Source organism: Spea bombifrons, chromosome 1 (assembly GCF_027358695.1).
Source record: "Spea bombifrons isolate aSpeBom1 chromosome 1, aSpeBom1.2.pri, whole genome shotgun sequence".
Lineage (NCBI taxonomy): Eukaryota > Metazoa > Chordata > Amphibia > Anura > Pelobatidae > Spea > Spea bombifrons.
The window spans coordinates 134,918,377-134,935,673 of NC_071087.1; the positions used below are offsets into that span (position 1 = coordinate 134,918,377).

The following is a 17,297-nucleotide window of genomic DNA, read 5'->3' on the forward strand; positions in this document are numbered from 1 at the left end:
TACTCATCTGCAAAAACCCTGCTAAATAGATTCTGACATTTGTCCTGAGTTTAGAAATACCCAGTGTGTTTATGTTTTTTTTTTTTGCATGTTATAGGGTAATAGGTACAAGTAGCATATTGCTATTTGAAAATTATTTTTATCAAATATTCATACTGCCCCCATGTCCTATTTGGGATATCTTTAAAGCTGGCACTTCAATTTACCCCCATCAAACCATAAATGTTTGAAAACTAGACACCCCAGGTGCATTTTTCAAATTGGAATTTTGACATGTTAAAAACTCTTCCCCCATGTTCTATTTGGGAGATCTTTGAAACCAGCCAATTCAATTCATCCTCATCATTTATTTTTTTTAAAATAGACACCCTAGGGTATTTGAAATGCTGGTACTTTACTCTTTCAATGCACATATTTTACCACCAGCATTTGTCAAAGTTTGTGGTATAAATTTTATTAAGTTTTTTTTTTTCAAGCACATTTTACTTCAGGGATGAATATACCGCTGGTATTTTTCACTGTCAAGCAGCACCCCAATATGTGTTTGGCAACATCTCCTGAGTACACAACCCCCCCTGCATGGGTTTGTCAGGTTATTTGGGAAATAAAAGGCCTCCTTTGTGAGGTGTGCATGTTTAGGGATTTCGTCAGTCTGTGCACCAATTTTTTTTTTTTTTTTTAACAGAATCGCTTTTGTCACAGTCATGTATGATAGTGTCCCCAATCATTTAGTACTCTGAGCTTTCTCCATCACCAGTAGCAGATGTAAGTATGTCATTTGGATTTTTTCATTACTACTTCAGGGGATATCTATGTTGCTCCTTTTGACAGGAACAGACATGTTTATGTTAAAAAGTAATAGGAAAGTGTGCACTTAATGTATTATTTAAGGGGTCTGTTTGGGACCAGTGTTTTGAGTTGTCCCAATGCTTTCAATTAGCATTAGGGTAAAACATAAAATAAATTAATAATAAACATTGTACAGTATGCAAATATTTTACATATAGAAACAGAGAAACATAAGATGAAAAAAATATTTGGCCCATCTAGTCTGCCTGTTTTTTTCTGCTTTGAACACTCAACACTGACTCATTGGTCTCATCATAGATTCAGGATAGCCACATGCCTGTGCCATGCATGTTTAAATTCCCTTACTGTATTAACAAGTGATTTCTGTAGTTGCAGTATAGACCACTTGTAACCCTTTTAGTACAAGAACAACAAGCAGTGAACCAGCGGCCCTGAAGATTATTCCCACCCCCTTATTTAGACTGTAAGGGTCTTGTGATTCCAGAATTCTGGGGACCACATCCTTGTAGTAAATGAAATGACTTTCAACAAACCATAAAAACCAAAAGCAGATTTAAGCAAATTTGTATAATTTCCCAGAATAAAAGACCAAAGTAGTCTAAAAAGCTAGCAATTTAACACAATTCAGTTAGCCAAAAGTTTGCCTTTACCAAAATTGCTTATTTTCTTTCCACAGATAACATTATACAGCTCTTTATCTTAATAATAATATGGCAGTGTTGGGTCATTTCTATTAGGCTTACCAAAGATAATTAGCCAGGTTACAATATAAAGATCTAAGTATTAAAAACTAAATCTAGATTAAGAAAAATCTGCAGTAGATAGTACAGTATTGGTGTTTGAGATAATTGGGTGCTTACTGACTGAATGTATAAGGTAATCACATTTTTCCCAACATTTATTTTAAACAGTATTGCATTTAGGGCATTTGACATATTGCTTTGATCTGATAACTGCAGTTTATATAGTTATTAATGCTGATGGCAATATAAAGGAAATACATGATAGTTGCTCCATTAAAATTGCCAGAAATGGGGGGGATGAGTTCTGAATTTTGCTGTGTCTAGTTAAAAAAAAAATCTACTTTTCCATATTAGGTGTGTTTTCATCAATACAAATGAGCTTCAGTTTTTGTCATTATTTTAATTTATCTACCATGCAGGTATGAGTCAATGCAATAAAAAGATGATAAACAATAAATTACTTATTACAAATGTGAATATTTCTTTATTTGTGAGTAAACTACTACACATTTTCATGCTTTACAGCAAAAATGTCCAAAATGTAAATATGAATGCATAAATAAATAAAGAATAATCTGAAATATCAAAATCTAACCATTACAAAACTTTTCATGCCTGATGCAAACAACCCTTGAATTTTCTGATTAGTGTTCCTAAAGAGATGGTTTTTCTATCTAGAGGTTCTTTCTAGCCTGCTGCGAGAGGAGAATTACAAATTTCCTAGTTATCTCATAAACCAAGTGCTATCAGGATTGAACAAAAATACACGTTTTGTAGACTATGGTTTTGTTCATTTAGATATTATTATTATACTTCTAGCTGCTTTCCATTTTGATTATGATATCTCTACATGTTCTCATTAAGTTGCAATATTCATTCTTATCTTCAAATTTAGGCAACGTTTAGTAATAAAAAATGAAATAACATAAAGGAGCTTAGAACATGAGAATTAGTATTAGTATCAGAAACAAGGAACACAAAGAAGAGGTAAAGGCATTTAAATTAATGTTTATTTTATAAAAATAAAATTTATATTATTATTAGAATCAAATTAAATTGTTTATAAAATCTGAGCAAACATCATCAACACAAGTTTATGTTTATTTTTACATTTCTACTGAGAAAATGCAAAATCTGAACATCTATATGTACTCTCAAAGTTCGGTGTTTGCAAATTTGCCATATTCGTTTGTTCATTATTCGGTTTAAACAACAAAAACGCAACATGGACGCCTCGTGCCATATAGTATATATCTGGAGGACTGATACCCTACCACATGCACAAAGTCATACAGGGAGAAATAAAATGCATCTATAGCGATAAAGAATCATGACACTGGAATCATTCATATTCCTTGGTTTTGCATGGTAATACATTACTCAATATAAATGCTGACAATTTTGAAAGGATATGATTAGTATTCCCCTCCAAGAGTGGTGTCTCTTGAGTGGCAGATGTCTGCACAGTTAATAGTCTCCAACACAATTCTTTATCGCTATAGATGCATTTTATTTATATGCATTTATATGTATGACTTTGTGCGTGTGGTAGGGTATCAGTCCTCCAGATATATACTATATGGCACGAGGCGGTCATGTTGCGTTTTTGTTGTTTAAACCGAATAATGAACAAACGAATATGGCGGCAGATAAATGTACACGAAGACGAAGACGTACAACACGGAGAATCTTTGTTTCTTCATGTTCATTTATATACTAGGCTAGCCGATTAATTAAAATAAAATCCCTCATTATCTCGTCGCTAATCTCCCTGGTCACTGCCTCTAGCCTATCTTAAGTCTTTTGTGGTATAGCAGGGGTTAATACGGGAATCCGCCAGGGATCGCGCAAGGATTTAAAGGTCTGTAAGAGCGACTCTATTCGTCGCCGGCAGGGGGCTCGTCTGGCATCAATCAATGAAGAGCAACTGCCTGTCATGACTGCTTACACTAAGGCACACACCGCAGAAGTTCTTCTGCCCGGAAGCCCACCACCAAAGGAGACCCTTAGTGGCAGGGAGCTGGGACTTAGACGATCCCAACAGTGAGGAGGAACAGCAAATGCAGGAACCAGGAACCAGTACAGCAATGCCAGAGAGACAACAAACAGGAAGGTCAGGAAAGCCGGGTCAGTACAGAAAAGCGGGTAGTCCTACAAGCCATGTCGGTGACGGAGCGCATAATCAGACGAGCCAAAACTGGAAACCGGGAGACACATGACACGGTACAAAATAGCAAGGCAAAGGGTGGTCAGACAAGTAAAGGGTCAAAAATCCTGAGAAACTCAGAGAACTAGACGACAGGATCCAAACAGCAACGAAGACCACAACAGGGTACCAGCCAAAGCATTTCCGGGGTTTTTATATCCGGTGCTAAATCACAAGCTCCGCCCCCTGATCGTGTCACAGTAGCTCTCCCTGAACCACGCCTCCGAAGCAGACCAGCTGCACCCCCTTCATTACTGCCAGGAGGAATGCTGCCGGACTGAGCGTGGGTAAGTAGAGAATACTGGGAGTCACTGCTTCCTCGGGCAATATGATGCCCGTCGGTAGCAAGACTCCTAGTTCCCGCCTTCCGACCTCGATGCCAGCGGTTGGACCCCTGACCACCCGCACCGGTGGGGTTAACCGATGCCCTGCACGATACTTCTGCACCCCCGCATGTGGAACCAAAGGAGTGACCGAGGTACTCGGTAACCGCCGAGCGCGAGCGGCACCGAAAGAGTGCTTGTGACACTGCCCTTTATTGGTTGATGCCAGACGAGCCCCTTGCTGGCAGTCCGCTCTTACGGACCTTTAAATCCTAGCACCAAAGCCATTGGTCTCCCCAGGCCAAGTTGCCTTTCCCATTCACACATTGGTTGATGCCAGGCGAGCCCCCTTCAATAGAAAACAACCACTCTGAGCAACTTGGCCTGGGAGGAACAGGGATTTTAGTCCCTCTGGCAAAGGGCAGGTACACCTTGGGGCAACTTTGCCTGGGGAGACCAATGGCTTTGATGCCAGGATTTTAAGGTCTGTAAGAGCAGTGATGTCTCCATTACACCATCCAGTTCCACGAAAATGTAAACAAAAAAAATTGGCATCAAAAAATCCTGGCATGAAATACTGCCATTTGAAATATGGCTTGAATAGTTTTCAAACATATATGTCAGGATTCCACCCTGCTAGCCCGGACCATGCGTAATTATTTTGCTGTCATGTCCATCTGCTACCACTAGTGGCCACCCTCCTCCCTCTGGAGTGCTCAGAATCAGATTACCAAGTACAGCTGAGCCTTATTACCTGAGTGAAGCCCTGCCTTTAAAAGACCTGCCCAGCCCTTCAGTCAGGGCCTTTGCATTAAAGTGTTTGGACCGCTCTGCTTTGGCCCTGTACCTGACCCTGTGTTGATCCTGCCGTCTGCCCTGCCATTGGGCATCCTGCCATCTGCCCTGCCATTGGGCATCCTGCCATCTGCCCTGCCATTGGGCATCCTGCTGCCTGCCCTGCCAGTGGGCATCCTGCCGCCTGCCCTGCCAGTAGGCTTCCTGCCGCCTGCCCTGCCAGGGGGCTTCCTGCCGCCTGCCCTTTCAAAGTATTCTGCCTGTGCTGTGTTTCATTGCGCCTGTCTGTACCATCCTACTAGCCGTCATGCATCGTGGGGTACAGACAGAACCCCTTGTATCCCCTGCGACTGGACTTCTACCCGACTTGCTTACCAGGGTCATGACAATATATTGATGGGGGTAAATTGAATTGGCTGGCTTCAAAGATGTCCCAAATAGGACATGAGCGCATGATGACCAGATTGGAAAACATAGTTTTGAAATAGCAATATGCTACTTATTGCTCTAGAACTTGCAAAAAACATAAACATATAAAAACATTTCTAAACTCAGGAAAAATATTAGAATCTATTTAGCAGTTTTTATCATTAGGTTTTGTAGACGGCTATACAATTTTTTAAAAATAAAAGTCAGAATTTCTTTTTCTTGTCCTGAAAAACACCCAATATATAATTTGTGTAGGTACAGAAAATAAGCAACAAGAACAATACAGCTAAACACAAATACTGCAGAAATTTTTAAACAGCTACTGTCACAAAGTGTACAAAATGTAAAAAACAGCTCTATCCTACTCATTTCCTGCCCAGAACACTGACATTATATCACATAGAAGCAATCTTGTATAATAGAGTATCGGTATTATAAGTTTTTCTCCTGGGGAGACTGTCTGTAGACTGCTATCAAACTCTGTTAAAGCCAGTGGTCAACGATACGTTCTTATGATTTCCTTGCGCGCTGTTATTGCTCAATTAAAAATATAGGTGCATCACTTACATTCTATGACAGAGAATGTGTTCCATTTCCAATTTAGTATAAACTGAAATAAGGAACATTTGCTGTTCTAAAACTGTCTTTCACTCATTCCCTCTACATTCAAAATACATATTAAGAACAACTTACTGTAATATACTTCAATGAACAGCATATACGGTTTGTGATGCCCTTTTTTAGAGGAGTATAGGTTTATCATTAACAAAACATCAAGGATAGCAGCAGTACATGACATCTGCAAACTATAGACAAGTAAAATAAAAAAATTGTATCAAAATGGGCAGATTGAATGGATAAATTGTCTCTTATCTATCACTATGTTCTTTTTTTCTACGTTTCTATGCTCTGTCACCAAAGGCATCCTCCATTGCCACACTAAATTGATGAGCAAGTGATAAGGCATCCCAAAAGCAAAACACATAGATAGTGATAACAGAAGAGAACCATTTGATCCTAGTCTGTCCTCTAAAATCACTTATTACTTACTATTTTGCATAGCTTTATGCATATCTCAAGCATCCTTTATTTTTTCCCCTCTATCTTTAAAAAAATGGCCTTAAGTTTTGTTACTCTTCTGTCCTGATCAGGGCTGATTCAAGGCCCCTTCGGACCACTTTTATACTAATACCCAACTTTCCAACACATCCATGCGGACAGATTTACTCATACACATCCATGCTCACACACAAATAAATACACACACATATACATCCATGCTCTCACACATACATGCTCACGCACAAATACTTATACACTCTCCCTCTAAGATACATAAATGCATACTCCCTCTCCTTCCTTTCCTCACTCATTCCCTTACCTCAACCACAGACCCCTCTGGCTGTGAGCAAGCTTGCATTTAGCTGCAGCGTCATATTACATATTACATGACCCTGCTACATTCGAGGGGGGGGCAGTACTACTCATCGGAGGGCACAGAGGGGCAGGCTGTCCTGGGCTGGTCTGGGCCAAACCTTTGTGAACAATTTTGGACCAGCCTGGAATTCTGAATGTAAGGGAGCATTCAATATTTAATGCAAAAACTAGCAAATCTAATAAAAAAATATTGTGTTCTTTAATCCTTTAATTTTTGGTTCAACTAGTATATAAACTGTTTTACATCCCACAAGGACAGTCTTATGATTTGCATGCATAGATCAAACATATATATTTTCATTTAAACAAAATGTCAACTTACAGTTTTTTTCAACATTTTGACAGCAAATGGCTTCTGGGTTCCTTTTTGTCTGCATCTGTATACAACAGATGTGGCTCCCCTAGAGAAAAGAAAGACAATGAGCTGATCATTGAGCCTCCTCAATAATGTTAATATAATCAGTGCAGTATGGATCGTTTGTACATTTATTTACCATGGAATTGGTACAGGGACACAAATTTTGAGGGGTTTCCCTGCCACTGTTATCAATCACAAATTGGGCTATTTGGTCTTCTTGGTAAAACTGACATCTTGCTTCTTGGTCCATGCTTTTGTGTTCTGGGCAGCGCAGATGGCAGATGCTTAACCTAGAAATATCCAGCTGGGTTTTCCAGCCACCCATTGCTGGTTTGGTGAATGGGAGTTAGAGGCATGATGTGGCAGAGTGTTTAAAGTAAGTCATGAGGTGCACACATCTAGATAGGCGCCTGGATATATTGCTACTACATGGTGGGGTGATAGTTTGGGTATGTGACGATTTTTCAGTTCATTAAGAATGTTGATGTGACCGTTTGCGTATTTCGCCTTAGTTTCCTGGCTTGGAAGTATTGTGGTTGGAAATTGTGCCTTGGAGAGCTTGGCAGATGTTTAAGTCTGTTGTGGCCGTCAACAATGGTCAGATAAAGGTTAATGAAGCTGTGGCACATATTGTGACTTGATACTGTGGTGCTGGACCACTTTACGGAGAAGGATGTTGGTGTGATCTAGTACCTTGGGATGTTGCTCACTTTAAATTGATTGGGATATACTGTGTTCAGATTTTCAGGAGAGTAGTGATCAAACTAGTGGTATGGTGGAGTCAGAAAGCTTAAAGAACCCATGCTTTCACCATCTTTGACTTTGGGGAGACTTGTACTGGATAGTGAACTGAACTACATAATTGGATTACAGAACCCTTCCTTTTTGAGTAATGCATACATAGTGTGTGCAACCATGCTCCAAACTTCATTAATAGTAATAAAGCAATCATTTACATTCCTATTGAGTCACAACAAAGCAGTTTTAGAAGATGTATGTGATTTCTACAAAACTAGTTTTTAGTCTAGAAGTATAAGTATTATGCAAATATGACATTTTAATAGGCATTTCTCTGCTTCCAATTTTCATGTACCTTTTAACTAAAATTCAGTGACAATAATAATTTACCAAACAAATTTAATTTAATTGAAGAGATCGAACACTACATTGTTGCACATGGGTGCAATATCCGATTTGACATTTGAGCATAATAAAGAAGGACCTCTTGCTAATATAACAATAGCAAACTGCACATCATAATTTCATCAATGGAAAAGTTTTTAGAAGATAATAAGAGCAGGTTAAATAATTCAGTGGCCTTCTACATAATAGAGCTTTCCTCTATTTTTTTCCATTAATAGGAAACAGCATTTCAGTTATTATACTATTACCCTGCTTATCACATAGAGTAAAATAGACATTCATGTCCTCAAATTAATAAATTATGTCCTCAAAGCACCACAATCACTAATCCCATTCTAGATTAAATATAACCAGTTTTTTGTCACCAATTGGTTGATGCTAGAGGAGGCCCCTGGCGGCGACCAATAAAGTCGTTCTTATGGCCCTTTAACGCCTGAAAGTTCACTCTATTGGTCGTTCGTACGGACCTTTAACTCTTGGAGCGGGGAGACCAGTGGTCTCCATCAGCCAAGTTGTGGCACCAGGATTTTAAAAGTCTGTACGAGTGACCTCTATTGGTCGCCAGCAGGGGGCTTGTCTGCCTCTGCCGGCAACCAATAAAGTTGCTCGTACGGACCTTTAAAATCCTGGCACTGAAGCTGCTGCGTAATGCGTAACGTGTTAACCCCCGTATTAACGCCTTTTACAAAAAACAAAGAAGAAATCTAACACGAATAATGTACGCAAATATTTGCCCGAACCGAACACAGGAACGGGAGAATATTCGTAGAATACGAAGATTTTTTTCCCCACCAAGACGAACATGGAGAGTTGGTCGGCGCCCAAGTCTATTATTTTTGGGTAAGTGGCTACTCTGCAGAAAGGGTTCCAGTCCACCAGATGTATGCTTTGTATAAGAAATAGACCTATCATATCAATGACATAGAAGATGTAGAATTTCATCTTATCTTTAGTTAAGCAGTTATTTAGACAAAACAAATATCTAACAGAAATAAGACTGCACGATCCCTTTCCCCACAAGAAGCTTGGCAGAAGACCTACCCACTTTACATACACACTGGTTTAATTCACTGTCCCACTAAATCTCCAATGGAAGTTTTACCTTCCCTTGTCATAGTTTCTTGTTGAAGACTCATCACCACCACAATCTGGATATTTTTTAATGAGAAGTGCAAGATGCTCACGTTTTTCCCTTTCTTGGAAAGCTATTACATAAGGTTTAATAATGTGTGTTTTTTTTCATGACTCCATGTAATAAAACACCAACATCAATACATCAACACAGATTCCTATGTTCAGATCCAGTGTTGCCAAGCAAAGTCTAATAATGATGGAGTACCAGAATAGTGGTCAACATGGACAAAGGCTAATATTTTAACAAGCTTCCTGTTAACATCACCGTTTCTTGTTGAGTGCAGCAGTGATTACTGAAATGTTATTATACTCTGATATAACAATTTTAAGTGTATGGAAACCCTAAGTGGTAAATCCACCTATACCAAGTGCCAGTTTATATCAGCGTGAGCTCAGCTACAGCTTGTATGTAACAGTTTAAAACATCTGATTCTAATCACTATTCTCCCACACAGCAAATGCATGTATAACCTTCCAATTAAGTTATAAAATGAGCATTAAAGGCTTGAAAACCATTACACACCAAACTGATTTGACTGTGTTGCAACTACAATGTACTTTTCAAGGTAGGGCATCTTTCGGCAGTAATTGAGAGGCGTTTATTGATGCTCTTAATGCACATACGATTCTAGCCAGCATGATTTCTTGCTATTGACGGGGCAATCACCCACACAGCCTGTGGGTAGCTTATGAAGTAGAACTGCTAATTGTGCTTTAGGAAAAAAATGAAATATCAGAGGCAGCATGATTCTTCATTGTTGCTATGCATATTATGTCGATTTCTATTAATTCTTTTCAATATGTTCAAAAAGGAATTTTCTTAATGTGAAAAAGTAAAGCTATAGTATGAAGCTGAGTGTATTGAGCATGTACCAAAAAAGGTGCCATTTCTTGATTTAACAGAAGTAAATGGGTTATGTGACATAGAGAAAACAATCGTATAACAGAGGACTACAATTTGCATGTTGAAGCAGGTGTTCCATACTTCAACATCAGGATATACAATGTGTGACATCAGATGCAGTAGTGTGATGTCATGCTCTATGTTACCTAGGAAAACCATGAACCACAGAATGCTCAGGCTTTACACTTTTTAATGTCCTCCCTAATGGTCTACTGTCCAATGTATTGCTGGTCAATTTACATGGATGATTGTGAGGAATCAATAGCAAGCTGTTGTTTTGTCATATCAACCAGCCCCATATATTGTATCTCATGGTCGAGCTCTTGTACCCACATGCGTGCCTTATACATACCCAAATCACACTATTTGCCATACAAATCACTATAAAACATTTTTTATCACATTATTTGTATTAAAATGCCAGACATAATGGAATCAAAACATTTGCTACTGCAAAATTTTTTTTATGAAAACGTTCCATTTTATTCAGTGGAACAAAACAATGATCACATCATTCTTCAGAATATTCTTGTGAGAAACTTTTGGCTATTAATACCACCACAACAATTCTAGCGCTTCATCATCCAATCAATACCTCATCCCAGATACATTGTTAATGTTTTTTTTTTTAAAATGCACACAGTTCGTGGTGCAAAGTGGTCTGCCAATATGTTTATGTAAAAGGTAGGGGTTAACAGGAAAGGGAATCCGTAGATTCGCTGTCAGGAGTTAAAGGGCCATAAGAACAACTTTATTGGTCTCTGCCAGGGCCCTCCTCTAGCATCAACCAATTGATTGATGCCAGAGGAGGCCCCTGCAGGCAACCAATAGAGTCGCTTGCACTGCCCTTTAACTGCCCTTGTGTGTCTTCGTCATCTCATACGTTTTGCCGCTGCCATGTTCGTATGTTCGGTATTCGTGCTGAACAACGAAACGCACACTTCATGTTCGTTTTCATGTTCGTCCAAATACCAATGCACAAGTCTAGTTATTATATGTTGTTAGTGTGTTGTGAATGTATGCTGTTAGCATGTGTGTGTGTTGCTCTATGATATTAGAGTGCGTGTTAGTACATCGTGTTAAAGAGCTCAGTGTGTATGTATATGTCGGTTGAGTGAGTGCATGTTACTTTATGGTGCATGTGTATGTGAGCATATTGTGTTGGTGTGAGTGTGTGTAGATTTATGGCAGTAGAGTGTTAGTGTTTAGTGTTAGTATACAAGGTGATATAAGATGTTAGCATATATGTGTGTTGCGTGTATGGAGTTAGCATGTGTTAGTGTATTTTGATATCATGTGTGTATGTGAGTATTATAGTATGGTCTGCTAGTGTCTCAAGGGTTGACCTAGGCCTAGTGGTGCGAGGGAGAATTTTATTATGCGGAGTGGCAGGGCGCTGAAGAAATGCTGCACAGGTGCAATCAGCCCTAGGCTTACCATTGGTAAACGACAATTCAGCCTTCTAAGCATCTAAAATCACTTGTACCACCACGATACACATTAGGGGTAGCAGAATCACATCTGTGTTCACCATCCTTAAACTAGGGGACTGTAAAAATACCAAGGTGGGCTCACGATCACTTGGTACCTTTCATTGAGGGGTCTGCACAGGTTTTAGGCGGGTATGAAAGAATGTTGTAAAGTAAGAATGATTTCAAAAATAGACATGTTAACAGTTTATTTTTTTATTTAACAAAAAGCAAAATGCATGAGCAGAAGAAGAATCTAAATCTAATCAACATTTTGCCTTCAAAACAGCATCAATTCTTCTAGGTATGCTTGCACACAGTTAAGGGATTTTGTAGGCATATAAACCGTATTGGCTCGGATATAGGCCGCCCCCGTATATAGGCCGCACCCTAAAAGTTTGGTGCTTTTTTAAAGAAAAAGTTTTTTTCTTTAAAAAAGCACCAAAAAAGCATGCTGCCACTCTGTCCCCCCCGAGATATGCTGCCACTGCCCCCCCGAGATATGCTGCCACTGCCCCCCCGAGATACGCTACCACTGTCCTCCCTCCCCGAGATACGCTACCACTGTCCTCCCTCCCCGAGATATGCTACCACTGTCCTCCCTCCCCGAGATATGCTACCACTGTCCTCCTCTGCCCCCCCCCCCGATTTACCGGAGCAGACTCCCGGGTGTCTTGCGGGGCCGGCGGGGGACATCTACGCAATACGCGTATACAACTTCCGGTGCTGCTCCGGTAAGTCCGGGGGGGCAGAGGTAAAACGCGCTTAGACAACCTCCCGTGCCGGCACCCTCCCCCCCGTGGGAAGTGCTGGCAGGGGAGGCTGTCTGAGCGTATCAGACAGTAGGATACAGGTCCCCTGCACCGCTGCGTGGGATCTGTATCCTAACCCCACTGCCTGCCCGGCGCCCGGGACTGCGCTAGAGCCCGAATATAGGCCGCACCCCCACTTTAAAGACTTAAAGTGGGGGGAAAAAGTGCGGCCTATATTCGAGCCAATACGGTATTTAGGTGTATGACAATTATACCAAACATGATCATCAATTTAAGAAGGTTGAAACTCAATCAATAACTGAAACTGGGTACAGAACAGCCAAGCTCACTAACAAGGTGAATTTGCTGAAGACAGTTTAATGTCAAAAGTCATTCACCATGACTGAGCACAGCAACAAGACACAAGAAATTTCAAGGAAAACAGGGGTTTCCATATAATTTGTACAAGCTCTTTTGAAGAAGCGCAAATACTTTACAGTATTTTTTGCACAGTACCGTATTTATTGGAATACTAAAATCCAAGCCCCGCACTTCAAGTTAAATTACTCAATTTTGTATTTTATTGTTTTTAAAGTACCAGTGAACCAGATGGGAGAATTAACAGCTTAAAGTGTTACACGCATAACTCAACGCTTACTCATAAGCTTTTTTTTTATGTCCCCTTGTTCTTTTAAAACCATCCATAGGGCTCGTTATTGTGCATCTTATTATAAAGGTTGTAGATTTCTCCTTTTTTATGTATTAGTTTAATTTCACACATTTTATTGTTTTTTTTTCAGACTAGCATTAATTGGCTAAAAGGAGGATTTGTTCAGGAAGAAAGGGATATGTACAAAAAACTGACAAATAGTTTATTGTCTTGTTGAGTAGAAATAGGAAAAATGTATCAGCAGCTGTAGAATTAGGTATTTTCTGATTTCTGCTATAATATGAAATATGTCAACATGGAAAGGTAAAACAGCTAATCTTAAACTTTGTAACAACGCATATATCTTTTAGAGCAGTGCGAGGTTTAAAAGTATTAAACCTCAGTTTCTGTAGTAACCATTTCATTTTAACGGTGGCAAGGCAGCTTCTGGCTCTCGTTACCCAAAGTTAATGCCGTCCTTCATCTAAGTAAAGTATCTCCGGCAAAGGGCAGGTCTCATTAGATCTTTCCTCCCACACTAAAGACAAAATTACATTCTCATTTTATCATGATCCAACCATGCTACCAGAAATGTCAAATCAGATGACAAAATTTGCAGTTTTAACGCTGAAAAAACACAATGGATTCTAAAAAAAAAAAGTAAGGAGAGAAATTGAAAGAAAAAATGTCACTCCAATTAGTGCATTTTCTCTAGTTTTGAAGCTGGTTTGCATTTATTGAAACACGTATTGTCACAGCAGTCAAGCCTCCACCTGCGTTGGATAAGTGCCATAAATCTTTTTTCTTAGGGTTTGTACACTCATGACAGCTTTTCTCAAATCAGCCGTAAAATTTGGATTGCAAAGATCGTCATTGTTACCAATTCAATAAATCGCCCAGAGGAGAATTCTATATAATCATCACCATCCAAATATGTCACAATATATTTATAAAATAAACCAAACAGTTGACAAAATGAATTAAAATAATACCTTTTTTTCAAGGAAATCTGTATTGCATTTTAAGGCTAAAATATTCTTGATTATACTCTAAATTGTATTCTTGTATTCTTGAGCAGCGCCTTCTTTATCTAACATATCGCCTTGTCTTAATCTGTTGATTCTAGTTTTGTTATGCCATTTGAATGTATGTACTGTAAAATGATATAAAATATAATAATATTTTGTCTATTTTCTTCTACTGATCTACATCAAAGCTGCACATGATAAGTTTCTATAATTATAGAGTTGGACATGCCGGCAAAAACAACCACCTGTACGCTGATAACACTCAAATCTACCTGTCATGTAACTAACTGCCTCGCCTCCTAAACCAAACTCCTTATCTTCCTTCCCTCCAATGCTAACATTCCCTCAACAGTTTCCCTCAATGTAAATGGTGCAATCATCTCCCCGTCTACTCATGCTTGCTGCCTTTTTGTCACCCTTGACTCAGACCTCTCGTTCACTCCCATATCCAGTCTGTCTCAGAAAACTGCCTTCTCCATCTTAAAAACATTGCCTGCATCCCTTCCTAACACAAGATGCCACTAAGGCTCTTGTCCATGCCCTCGATATCTCCCGCCTTGACTATTGTTACCCCATCTCAGCTGGTCTTCCTCATACCCGTGTGGCCCCTCTACAATTCGCCATGAACACTTATCTTTCTTACTCATCGCTTTGCTAACACCTCTTCCCTCTGTCAGTCTGCCTGTGCACTTAAGGATTCATTTTAAAATCCTGACTCTTACTTTCAAAGCTCTTCATAGTGCTTGCCCTACTTACATCTTCTCACTCACTCTTAACTGGTCTCTGCACATCCAATGATCTCCGTTTTCCTCTCCTCTGATTTCTAGTTCTCATGCATTCTTGAAAGATTTCTCAAGGGCTGCCCCTATGTTCTGTAATGCCTTCCCCTGGCATATCTGCCTTTCCCCCTCCCTTCAGTCCTTCAAAAAATCCCTCAGGACCCACTTCTCTAAAGACCTCTACAAACTTACACATTAACGTCCTTTCTCCCTTATTTCATATCCTAGTCCCTCTCCTGCATAACTCATATTAGTGTGGCACTTACCTCCTAACACACCCTAACTCTCTCTAGATTTTAAGCTTGTTTACGCAAGGCCCTCCTTACTTGTTGGTTCTGTCAAACTGTTATGTTATATATTAATTTGTATGTGCTGTTTATCCATTGTGCAGCATTGTGTAATATGATGCTGCTATATATAACAATACATAATAATTATACAACAGTAGTCAAGCGCATGGAGATGATGCAGCACGGACACTGGTCACCACTATCAACTGGAATGACTGTGTTAGGACCATCTGCTGGATGGGGAGGCTTTTGACTTCTGTTCATGTTTTTTCTATAACTCCAAGTAAGTCAGGTTTAAGCTACGCTATATTGACAAAAGTGTTGGGAACCTGACCATTACACCAACAGGGACTTTGATGACATTGCAGTTTCCACTCATCTGGGAAAGCTTTCCACAATATTCTGGAATGTTTCTGTGGGAGTTTTAGCCCATTTATCCAGTAGAGCATTTGGGAGGTCAGGCATTGATGTTGGACGAGAAGGACTGGCTTACAATCTCCGTTCCAGTTCATCCTAAAGGTGCTTTTCTAATGGAAAGTCTCCTTAGAAGAGTGAGCGCTGCAAAGGTGCAAAGTGGAGACCAACTACATATTAATGTCTATGTATTTAGAATGCCATACCATAAATGTCCCTTTTGGTGTAATGGTCTGGTGTCCCAATACTTTTGTCCATATACTGTAGACTGACCTACTCTGACCTCTCCCTATCCCTCTATCCAGCAAAAAGGTATAGACAATACACTAGATCTGCACTCTATTTCCTGATTCCAATCAGGGACTTAACCCTTAAACTTCTTGCTGACATTTAAAATGAATGATACATCTTCTAGTGCTGCAGCAGGCAGATTAACTATAAGCCATACACAAGGTTTATATCAAAGTCGATCTCATTTTAGCCAAACAAAAGCACCAACTCATCAAACTGTCCAGCTTTTCTTAAAGAAAATATATCTGATCATGAAGAATAGCATCACTTACAAGGCAAGGGCATCCTTTCCTAAAGTAATCTCTTACAATATGAAAGCACGTATTGTACCATAAAGTGTTAAAACATATCTGTTACTGCCAAGTATACAAAACTATGTATACAAATAAATAATATACATACAAAATGATGAGGCATCATCAAACTGTAATTAACAGGAGTATTAGCAGGCAGAGAAGATAGAATTACAAATTAACCAAACTTAACTAAAAAAAGTTGTGTACAGTCTTAAAGGGATACATTTATTAGTGAGATACAGAAAAAGTAGAAGATATAAACAGAAATAAAGAAGTGTATACATGGAGGAGGAGAGGTATATTAATTAAGGCATGAGAAGTACTGTATATACACACAAAAATACAAGAATAAGACACGAGGAGGCAAAAAAGCATATGGACTGTAAAAGAGAGCAAACAGAACACTAAGTGAAAAATTAGGTAGATTGACCCAGAAAAGGCATAACCAGTAACCACTTTATGAATATGACAGAAGAAGTGACCAAGTCTCACTTTGTACAAAATTACTGATTTTTTTTAAAACAAAGCTCAAAGTGCAATCTATCACATTTTATATTTAGAATTTTAGTGTTAGAGAATGACACTTACTAAACACATCTGTCATGTTCAAAATAATGATCCAGCTGCTTCATTATGAATGTGCATCTCTGTGTTTTCATCTCATTTCCAGATGAATTACTACTACATCATTGCTTTTCTATATGGTTTATGGTTTCTGTAAAGGAAAATGCTAGCCACAACATCTCCTCTATTGTGAAGAAGGTTTTGGTTATAAGTTAGTGTTAATTATGTTTTAAATGGATTATATGTTATGATTGCAATATTCTGTCATGTTCCCCAGGTTTGCTATGTGCACCCCATCAGTCAAGTTAGATGTGCTTATGTGACCAGCATGCACATACAGTGTTCAAGCAAGCGCATACCCAGTTGAGCTAGGACCAATGTAATGATGCAGACACATATTCAGTATACACAACGTGCATATGTTTGGCGACAAACTTCCAGAATAAAAACCTCTAGCTGCGACTATTGTGTGCAGTCGATCCC

The 17,297-nt window shown here is 39.2% G+C and overlaps 1 protein-coding gene across 2 annotated transcripts in view; it reads right to left on the bottom strand.

Moving 5' to 3' along the window:
- Nucleotides 1–17,297, bottom strand: part of CAMK4 (calcium/calmodulin dependent protein kinase IV) — a 79,305-nt gene that overhangs the window by 26,774 nt on the left and 35,234 nt on the right. For both annotated transcript variants that reach the window (XM_053474345.1, XM_053474340.1), the window contains one exon: nt 7,066–7,144. In XM_053474345.1, coding sequence (XP_053330320.1) covers nt 7,066–7,144 — 79 coding nt within the window. The remainder of the gene's footprint in view (nt 1–7,065; nt 7,145–17,297) is intronic.